This window comes from Diabrotica undecimpunctata, chromosome 1 (genome assembly GCF_040954645.1).
Source record: "Diabrotica undecimpunctata isolate CICGRU chromosome 1, icDiaUnde3, whole genome shotgun sequence".
In the NCBI taxonomy this organism is placed as follows: domain Eukaryota; kingdom Metazoa; phylum Arthropoda; class Insecta; order Coleoptera; family Chrysomelidae; genus Diabrotica; species Diabrotica undecimpunctata.
In genome coordinates, this window is record NC_092803.1 from 5,050,341 (window position 1) to 5,061,938 (window position 11,598).

General features: G+C 32.5%; 1 protein-coding gene across 2 annotated transcripts in view; it reads right to left on the reverse strand.

Moving 5' to 3' along the window:
* The window catches only part of LOC140444364 (G-protein coupled receptor moody-like), a 37,104-nt gene extending 26,273 nt beyond the window's left edge, over nucleotides 1-10,831 (reverse strand). The window contains exon 1 of one of the 2 annotated variants that reach the window (XM_072536120.1): nucleotides 10,435-10,831. In XM_072536120.1, coding sequence (XP_072392221.1) covers nucleotides 10,435-10,481 — 47 coding nt within the window. In that variant the 5' untranslated portion in view covers nucleotides 10,482-10,831. Of the gene's footprint in view, nucleotides 1-3,350; nucleotides 3,488-10,434 lie in introns of those variants that run through there. The other variant, XM_072536114.1, reaches the window with a different exon arrangement.
* Between the last annotated feature and the right edge of the window lie 767 nt (nucleotides 10,832-11,598).

Consider the following 11,598-nt stretch of genomic DNA (forward strand, 5'->3'; position numbering starts at 1 on the left):
AGAGAGATGATCGTGAAGATGACGGGAAATACGAAGGGATGGAATAGTGTTCACAATTACATCCGAGCAGTCATTAAAAAAAAGAAGAAGAGAAACACCAACCGGGCTAACGACAGAGATAAGATCTAATTACTATTTTAATGGGAATAAGTCGCAATTGAAGGTTAAAATAAGTTTAGTGACGTTTGAATCTTTGATATTTGATCTGGCACTGATAACTTGTTTATACTCCAACAATTAATAGAAAAAAGAATAGCGATTGGTAACGAAGTACATCTAGCCTTCATCGACGTAGAAAAGGCGTATAATACAGTTCCAAGACTTAAATTGTGGTAATCTTATCAACAACTCGACATTAGTCCATACCTTTTAGGAATAATCACAGAAGTATACAGGGATAACACTTCTTACCTAAAAATCGGATATAGACTATCAGAGCCAATAAAAGTAACTAAAGGACTAAAATAAGGATGCAGTATATCACCCTTACTGTTTAATTTATATATTGAGGCACCCCTCCAAAATTGGAAAAACCACTGCCAAGGAATGGGAATCCCCATAGGAAATGACGTACTGTTCTCCCTGAACTTTGCGGATAACCAAGTCATCCTAGCTCAAGATTCTTATGATCTAGAATTTATGATAAAGCGTCTATAGAGAGAATTTTTAAAATGGGGGTTACAAGTCAGCATGAAGAAAACAGAATATTTACTTAGTTATCAATTCAAAAGAAAGGTTTGAGGTGTTGATAGACAAGGACGTGGAAATCAAACAAGTGGAAAAATTTAAATATTTAGGTCCACTCATTGCTACGAACGGCTTGGAAGAAACCGAAATTAAACACGAATTAATCAGGGACGTAAAATTGTAGGATGTCTGAACTCCTTATGGTGAGATCACAACATTTCCAAAAGGAACAAAAAAAGAATAGGGAAACCATTTTTGAATCAATTATTTGTTTCAATTATTTGTTATGGCTCTGAAGTATGGACAATTAATGCAGACCTGAAGAGAAGATTGCTGGCAGTTAAAATGGATTATTTGAGAAGAAGTGCTAGAACATCAAGGCAGGAAAGGAAGACCAACGAATCTATAAGAAACAATATGAATGCTACAGAAACGGTCATTGACAGAATAGAAAAAAGAGGTTCAAAATTGTTTGGACATCTATTGAGAATGCCTGACGAACGTTGGCCCCAAAAACCTCACAACGATATACGGCGAATACGGCGATAGCCGACTTCAATATGTATTGTATTTACAAGTTGGATTATTGTCAAACGTCAATAACCTTATTTTAACCTTCAATTGTGGCTTATTCCCATTAAAATAGTAATTTTTTTAAAATGACACAAGAAAATAGCTTCAGAACAATAGGTAAGATCTAGATATGAGAAGGGAGTGTTCCAAAAATGCCTTCAGCCTTACAGTGGCCACCCCACTTTCGGGGTATGGTACGTGCCACCGTCAACAGCGCACAAGTAAGAGAGGGTGGATTTAGTTGGTAGGCAGGATAATAGATACCTGAATCTTTGGCACTACTATCTTTAGTACTTTAAATTAAACTAAAACCCAATTTTTAGGGACTCAAAATGGAGGTAGCATAAAAAAATTTCAAAACCCCCCCTAAGACAAATTCTGGGTGCGCCACTGCATGGAGGAACTGCAAAAATTAATAAATTCCATGCCCAAAAGATGTGAACTAGTTACTAAAAACAAGGGCTGGCCAATTAAATATTAAAATGAGTTTAAATTACTTCAATGTGACGTACAATATCGTCTTGATGTAAATAGCCTAATTTTTCTAATATTGAATAAAAAATTTTCCGAACTACATTTTTTTTTATTAATCAAAATTTTTGCTGTGTTTCCATTTTATAATATTGTGTTTAAGTGCTTGTTTGATGTAGATAGTAAATGGTTAAAAAATATTTTGAGGTAAATGCCTTAAACTTCTATTTTCGTGTATTTGGTAAGGTGATGCAGGACTTTTTAACACCACTGTATATTCTAAAAGTTTGAAATATTTATTAACATGTGTAATACAATAGATATTTGAAAAGTGGTCCAAATTAGGAAACCTTACCCTACAAAAATGTTGCCAAATATAACTTAATACAGTATACTCCCTCTATAACGAGAACTGAAATGGCAGACTAATTACCTATTACGAGTTTTCGCTTATAACGAGGTACATTAGATGTAACGTGAAATTTCTGTTGAACTATAACCCTCTATAGCGAGGTCAATTTGCTTATAACGAGAAGATTGAAAAACGTGTTTTTTTACGTTTTGGCCCGACCGTAGCTATAAATAAATACCCTTTTTAACTGCCGTTCACAATAAACTTCTTACAATTTATGATTCTTAGTCGGAAATTTACAATTTATGATTAACAAGTGTCATTGTATGGGGTTGACCATTCACACCTAATAATATAGGTCCTAATAGACAAGATGTGGAAAGTATTTTAAAGGTTGTCAGAAACTTTATCAAAAGAAAAAACGCAAATGAAGAAGCATAAAACTGTTTCACATCTTTAGAATATATATGATAGATAGAATACTGGACAATTTAAAGCAGTCAAAAATGACAGACTTCTTCCAATTGCAGATGCAGTAATTTATGTTATTCTTGAAAATACGCTTTATAGAGATTTACAGAATACAGATTTTTTTGTTTTAACGTATATCATTGACAATAAAAGTAAACAACTCTTTTTTGTTTTAATGTATTTCATTGACAATAAAAGTAAACAACTTTTTTTTCAAAAACGCCATTCAAACAATATTTATTAGCATCTTATATTGCTCCGAACGGCTTCACTATAGAAAGTTAATGTTTTAGAAAACTACATATTCATATGTATGCACAGTATCATTGTTGTTGGATATATCGAGATCCGCTTATAACGAGGTAATTAGTCTGCCATTTCAGTTCTCGTTATAGAGGGAGTCTACTGTATTTTTTTTTTAAGAAATTGTGTATTTTTTACCTATCTTCAACAGTTTAACCTACTACATATTATAAGTATTTAGAGTATGAATTTTTTAATCTTTTTGAAAATTTGTATATTGAAAATAATTTCCGACAAGACATCCGATAGACCGATAGACAAAATCTAATAATTAAATAGTGTAATATAATATTTCTATAATACTTCGTTTCAATTTTCAAACGAATAATGTGAATAAACAAATATTTACATTGCTTTTCGTACTTTACTGTTCATTCAATCACACAGTTTTGTAACATCGGCCTACTTTAATCACAACAATCAGAATGTCTAAGTCATCAAATTAAATCGAATCGAACAATTGTATCCAATAAACAAATAAAATTCTACCTACTTAGCACATACGAACGAAGGAGAATCACTTGGGCGTTCTGGAACGGCCATAAAAACAATTATTACCAACGGCACAAGAGCGAAACAACCACCGATCGTTACACATGCTCACCACATGGTAAACAAATCGTCACTGCAGTTTAAGAGATGCATCAGTAACGCCGAAACACATAAGCGCATATTTTTCATCTAATATAACGTATGTACCGACTTCCTACGTACAAAATTGTGATAAGATTGTGTAGAAAAAATGTTACCTTAAAGAAATTTTGGGCTAGGTCCCAGATGTACTTGGGAGGAGATAACTACATCGATAATGATAAAATCAACAAAAAATATGAATGTTGTTACATATAAGTAAAACATCATTTATTATTTTATCAAACGAATTTGAAAATGGTCTTTTTCTTATCTCTTTTTTGTCTTTTAAACGTCTTTTCGCCTTGCCTTAGGACAAATATTTTCGGAAAAACATTGTATGCTTTATTAGAAAAATTAAGAAATTTTGTATTAATTTTTAATTCTAACATTTGGTATTAAAATGCAGTCAAATGAAACAAACCAAATATAAAAATACCAATGACTAAAATAACATTGTAGTAGGTCATCAGCGCTTTTTATAAATGGAATAACTACACTGCCTGTTTAGAAATGTGCATAACACGGATTCCATAAAAACTCATCAACTGGTATTATCTCAGTTGCAAAAAAGCAATTCCAAGAGACTTTATAAACGAATATGTACCAAAGTGAGACGTTGAAGCAAAACTATTAGTTACCTATATTGTATATTAGTCTAGGCGGGATCTGTTTTGGATTGGACATTTTCCATAGGAAGCTATTTTTTTGCTGGAATCCCTTCAGGATGTGCCCAATATCGATAATCACGATATGCGCCAGTCGCAAACCCTGTGCTAAATTTTTTATTTGACAAAATCTGAAAAAAATTGAAAATTTCTCATTTTTTTGCTCCTATTTTCGTTTATAATTCGGAAAATATTGATCCTAGAGAAAAAATTATAAGAAGTTAAAAGTTTCGTTATTCAATTTTACACAATATTTCGTTAGCTAGAAATTGAAAATATAATGTTTATTGTTGAAAAAATAGCAATAATTGGAAAAAAAATACAAAAAAATTAAGTTAATCCTTTAAATGTTTTCGACTTTCTAAACTTGACTTACAAGCTCCATATTCCGCCTAGAAAAACCTTTTAATATGTTTAAAACGTGTGCTAACTTTTGTTACGATCGGTCGGATAGGTTTTGCATAATAATTTTGCAACCCAGCCTACTGGAAAAAAATCGCAAATTTTCAAATTTATAGTAGGCCCTAAATAAGGCCCTCAGATAGTTGCAAATTTTTTTACACATAAAGGAAGGCTCAAACTTTCAAACGATTTTTGTAAAATTCAAATCGGTTCACTAGGAGAGCCTAGAAATTTTTTTAAAGTTTTAACCATTTTTTATATATATTAAGCTTATAAACAAATTGAATAACTTTACGAGCTTTAAACATATCAAATTCAAAATTTATACACTTAAAAAACATTAAAAGACGCTTCTTTAAAAAAAAATACATTCGGCTTACTGGTTGCCGAGATATTGAAGGTCAAAGTTGGCATACATTTGCCGTGTAACCATAAGTGATAGAGGGCTCGTTTTTAAACAAATACCCTCGTCTTGTCAAGTACTTTTTATATGAAAAGTTTTACATAATGCGCTTTATCGCAACATCCATAAAAAAGACAAATAAAAAACCGTTTTCGCGTAAAATGTCGCTCGGAATGCATGAGAGTGGTGGTGGGGGACATTCACTCGAAATGTGAATCGGCGAGTTCAAAATCATAGCGCGCGCTAAAAATTGCATTATCTCGGTTTCTTGTTAACCAATTTTGCTCTTTTTTTTTTTAATAGATGTTTCGGACGACAAGGATTTCAAATATCATATTTTCAAATGCCAGTTTTAATTGCAAATTGGGAAATTTGCAATAAACAATTGGGTTTTTCAAATTTTTTCTTCATGCATTTTTTTTGATCTTGCAATTTATACATTAAAGTCAATTGTTACTTTTAGTAAACAAATATGTATTTATAAATTGTTAATAAATAATTTAAATTATCAAAACAAAGGCGAACGAAAAAAAATTTTTTTTTTTTCATAAATAAACTTTATTTTGACTCAATCTTCAATAATTTTTTTTAAAGTCTTTTTCTTTTTTTGGAAGGACAAGAATCTTCAGGCCTTTATATGTAAAAAAAATTTCAACTATCTGAGAGCCTTACTTAGAGGGCCTACTATAAATTTGAAAATTTGCGATTTTTTTCCAGTAGGCTGGATTGCAAAATTATTATGAAAAACCTATTCGACCGATCTTAACAAAATTTAGCACACGTTTTAGACATATTAAAAAGTTTTTCTAGGCGGAATATGGAGCTTGTAAGTCAAGTTTAGAAAGTCGAAAACATTTAAAGGATTAACTTCATTTTTTGTACTTTTTTTTCCAATTATTGCTATTTTTTCAACAATAAACAATAAATTTTCAATTTATAGCTAACGAAATATTGTGTAAAATTGAATAACGAAACTTTTAACTTCTTATAATTTTTTCTCTAGGATCAATATTTTCCGAATTATAAACGAAAATAGGAGCAAAAAAATGAGAAATTTTCAATTGTTTTCAGATTTTGTTAAATAAAAAATTTAGCACAGGGTTTCCGACTGGCGCATATCGTGATTATCGATATTTAGCATATCCTGAAGGGATTCCAGCAAAAAAATAGCTTCCTATGGAAAATGTCCATTATGGTCTGAATTTCTACAGATCCCGCCTAGTCTATATAGCGAGTTCCAGTATTCAGTGTTTCAGTGTTGAAAAGCTAGATAAGCCTTTTAATGACAAGTAAAGATATATGTAAAGTTATAAATTATCACAGAAATAAATTTTAAAATAAAAAAATCTGTCCAAGCGCGATTACATCAAACGATTTCAATAATTTCTTTACTTCAGTAGCTAAACATAAAAAGTTCTTTTAATTCCACAAATGAAAATGTAGCCATAGATTTCTTGAAAAATGTACACTCTCCTTGCGACTATTTATTTTTATGACCTGCCAGTGATACTAAAATCAGGAATGTTTTGCATAGATTGAAAAATTCACACTACACGGATTTTTATTTCTTAAACAAAAAAATGATTGTGGAAACAATCGATATAATTATCGACAAACTAATTATACTTTATAATAACTGTCTTACAGAAGGGATTTTCCCAGATCTATTAAAAGTAACAAAAGTGCTACCAGTGTTCAAAAAGGGAGCTTAAGATGAAATTGAAAATTATCGTCCCATCTAAATCATTCCCATTTTCGGTAAAATTTTTGAGAGTATTCTAAATGTTCGTTTGATAGAATATCTAGAAAAATACAAAATACTTCACTGTAATCAATATGCCTTTAGAAAAAAAGTGTAGTACTACACTAGCTATACAGAAAATTGTGAGAGATATAGTTGTTGGCTTGGAGGAAGGTAATTTTGTGTCTTTAACATTGTGTGTAAATTCATGCAGTAATTCATGCTAAACAGTCAAAAGCTTTGGATAAGTCAACCTCCCACTCATGGAGGTTTATTTTGGGTTAATATGTTCAGAGAAAGGATTTTTTTTGACAAAACGGTGTAAAAAGTTGTTAAGTTTGAATAACTGTCTAAATTCTTCAGGTTACACCAACACACGTTCGTATGGTCGGGATACAAAAAGGAATCAAATGAGCATTTTAGGTAGGAGCAAATTACGGGCATATGCGATACTAAAATCGAAATCTTTTTGTAGATCTGATTTATGTATCCAAGGATGTATGTATGACAAGGAGTGCCAAGAAGCAACATATAACAAAAATAAAGCATACCTAAGGACAAATCAAGCAGGATGCACAAGAAGAGAAAAGAATGAATACAGAATATTACAAATTTCAATACAGATTACATATAACAAACAAGAGGCAATTTCAGCAGAAGCAGTTAGAAAGCATAGAAGGGCTAAGAAATCGAAACGAAACTCTAAAGTTCTACAGAAATCAAAACAAAATGAGCAAAGAGCTTAAGCCAAGCATAGGAAGCTGCAAGGATGAAGAAGGAAATATCCTAAATTATAAGGCCTAAACTTTAAAAAGATACGTTCAATTTTTGTCGACGTAAAATTTAATGGCCATTATATAGAAGAATAATGGCCAATGTACTCACTCTCATAGATTTTTATAAAGCTTTCGACACGATCGAAATAGACAGCGTTATAGAAGCAATGAATGACAGTAGGATTGACCATAGGTATAGTTAACTTATTTACAATATTTACAAAAATGCTACTATGACTGGATAGATAAAAACGTAGGATAAGGCAAGAAGATACATTGTCACCGAAATTATTCATAAACGCATTAGAATATGCCTTTAAGATGGTCAATTGGTACCACAGACGAAACACAATAGACGGCGAAAAGCCTAACCATCTCCGTTTCGCAGATGACATTGTCCTTATCACATAAAATTTAGGAGAACCCACAGATATGTTAAATTAATTGGACTTTGCATGTTCAAAGATAAGCCTCAGAATGAACTTGACCAAAACTAAGTTTATGACAAATATGGTCTCCAATAACCATTTAACTATTCAAGACAAAGTGGTAGAGCTGGTGGAGAAATACACTTTATTAGAAATTACACAGAGCCAACAAACCAATTGGCCTCAAGAGAAAAGTGTTTTACCAATGCGTATTACCAGCCATGACCTATGGAGCGGAAACTATGACTCTAACCAAGACTACGGTTTCGAAATTGAGAGTGGCACAGAGACGTATGGAACGGTCTATGCTGGGAGTGACGTTGGGGGACCGAATAAGAAACGAAGATCTGCGAAAAAGGACGAGTATTGCTGATGTTGTGGAACGCATAGCGGAACTGAAATGGAACGGGGCAGGCCATGTAACGAGAATACGTGACTCACGATGGACGACCAAAATAACAAGTTGGAGGCCAAGAGCAGACAAACGTAGTAGAGGAAGACCACCTACACGTTGGGCTGACGAAATCAGGCGTGTTACCAAAAATTGACAACAAAGAGCACAAAATTTCAAAGAATGGAGAAGTTTAAGGGAGGCCTATATCTAGCAGTGGACGTGATCAATGAAGACTGGATGATGACGATGATAATATAGAAGAAGCTGATAATATCTTAGCAGATCGAAAGGATTGGAATCTATTCAAGCCAAACGAAAGACCACCTATCATTGAAGAGGTTGCTAAAGCCATTAAAAAGCTTAAATATAATAAAGCACCAGGAACTGATCAAATTTGCAGTAAGCTCTACAAGAATGGCTTATCTCAAGACGTCATATGACCGTTACATAAAAAAGGCGACCAGCTCACAAAATGTTAGCAAATATTCTCTATGAAAGTACAAGTTTATACGTGTGGTAAAACACCAGGTTGGATTCACTCCATAAAATCATCCATTGGCCAGATTCATTCAATAAGACAGATCCTCGAGAAAACGTTGGAATTAGACATTGAAACGCACCACCTACTTGTCGACTTTAAGGCCGTATACGATGGTGTCAAGAGAACAGTACTATACCAATTAATGCGCAAGTTGAATGACAATGTCTAACTTCAAAACCACTGTTAGGATACAGGGAGTGAATTCTAGAACTGTTGAAATAAAAGATGGAGTCAGACAAGGGTATGTCCTGGCTTGCCTTCTATTTAATACTGCGTTGGAAAAAGCAGTCCGAGACACACGAATTAGAGATGGCGGTACTATTTACAATAGATCGATACAAATCTTATCATTCGCTGATGACAATAATATAATAGTGTATAGCAAGCGAAGTGTAGAGCAATATTTCCTAGCATTAGAAACGAGCGAAACAGGTCGGTAAGTGCATGTTGGTTACTAAGGATCCTATAGCAAATCAGGACCGGGAAAGAGTCTTTGGAAGTCATATATTTTAACGTTGACATTTTCACATATCTTGGCTCGCTAGTGATTACTACCAATAAAACAAGCGAAAAAATTTAAAGACAAATAAAGCTTGCAAATAGGCATACTATTTAAGAAACATTCAAAGAAGAACTAAAATTATTATATACAAAACACTGCTGATGAGGGTCTTCATATATGGGGCAGAAACATAGGCTCTAATGCAGAAGGATGAAAGACTCTCGGGAGTATTTGAGCGTAAAATACTTCGCAAAAGGTTACTTCGACCAAGGTCAGTGGCCCAAAGATACAACTTCGAATTATACCAACTCTTAATGAATCAGACATCGTAACTACAGATGAACTGGACATATAACAGGCCAGACAACAGACAACACGATTAATAAAAAGCTAATCACAGAAAAACCTGTAGGAATAGGAATGGACCGACCACGAATTAGGTGGTTAATTGGAGTTGAGAATAACTTGAGGGATATAAAAAATCAGATGACAGCAACATGTCGTCGTAAACCGAACAGAATGGAGACGAATCTCAGCAGGCCAGCATCCAAAAAGGATTGTCGAGCAAAAGGTGATGATGATGATGATGATCTATATATCCAGGAGAAATCCTTAAAGCCTCTCGACGAGAAAAGATAATAGACTTTTTTCAATAACTGCAATAGTCAAATAGTAAATATAATGTTCATTTTGGTACCGTTTCCTTGTGTAAATATTGTGTTTTTAATTTAGAAAACAACGCTTTTTTTAAATATGCAAATTACGTGTCTAAATAACATAGTGTCACAACAGTACTTATTTTTTTGTTGTTTGTATTTACATCGTTAATTGTTATGCTACATTATTTGTTGGTTCATTCTGAAAATTTTTAATGTATGTATATGTATAATTATGTCTGGTATATATTCGTATATATATGCATAAAGATAATAATTATTTATCTAGGTTATTTAGTTAATGGTAGATATTTTTTCTGGTTTTTCCGCTACGCAAGTTTTACTTGAATTACTGTTTAAATTTTTTTTTAATATGAACGCTTTCTCGTTATATGTTTGCTTGTGTACTGGTTGTATAAATAGAATTGGTACCTACCGTAACAGTTCCGAAAACTGCGATCTATCCATTTTCGCGATCTCCATATCCACATCACACACTCTACACTACGATCCACATCAAACACTTAGATATAATTCCAACGGCACAAGGGAGCGTCCCTAACTTGCAGCAGGATGGTTAAAAATTAATATTAATTGAACTTAATAAACCTAAAAGAGTCGGAGTGTGTGTTTAACTCAAACAACACAATGAATGAACGTTACATTGGTCAAAAACCCGCATAGCGAACCATGCGTTAGTCATATTTTGGTATTAATCACCACAATTTTCATCGGAATCCACTGCTAATGTGGAAATACATCTGTTTAGACGTACTATCGGATTTATCGTGACTAAGTCGGTGGTACTACCTTACCTTGACAGATAAAATAAATCGAAATCAAAATCAGCGGTGATACGCACTCAACGATGTGTACACAGAAGGTACATTTATGGATGGATCTTTTGTTAATGTCGATGTTTCCTGTTTAGCGAAGATCACATTGTTCGTTTTATCTCCTGGATGTTGTGTTTGATTGTTTATCAATAGTATACAGAGTTATAAAAAAATATATACATATTTTTCATTTTTCATAATAGTAACAGTATTAATCCGCTTAAGAAAAATATTCTAGCGAATATCTTAATGACTGATAGTACTGATTTACAAAAGAGATCCTTATAATTTTAATTTAATTTAATTAATTTAATTATATATATATATATATATATATATATATATTTATATATATATATATATATATATATATATATATATATATATATATATATATATATTTATATATATATATATATATATATATATAAATTAAACCTAGAGCTAAGATTAATACTATTATAAAAATTAATATTAAACTCACCAGTCTTCCGGGTTAAACCGCGTCGATATCCATTGGGCCGAGCTTTCGACATCCTCTCTAATGTCTTCTTCGGGGCTTCCGAGGTCTCAGTCACTACTACACTCACTAGGCACTGCACTACGTAGTGCATAACGTTGATGATTAACGTTTTAGACTTACTTCGTCAATTTTGGGCTATCCAACAATATAAACATAAAATTAAACATAAAGTTGAAGACAACACTACACTAAACAAGGACAAACAGTTTAATATATATATAATGAGTTTATTACAGCTACC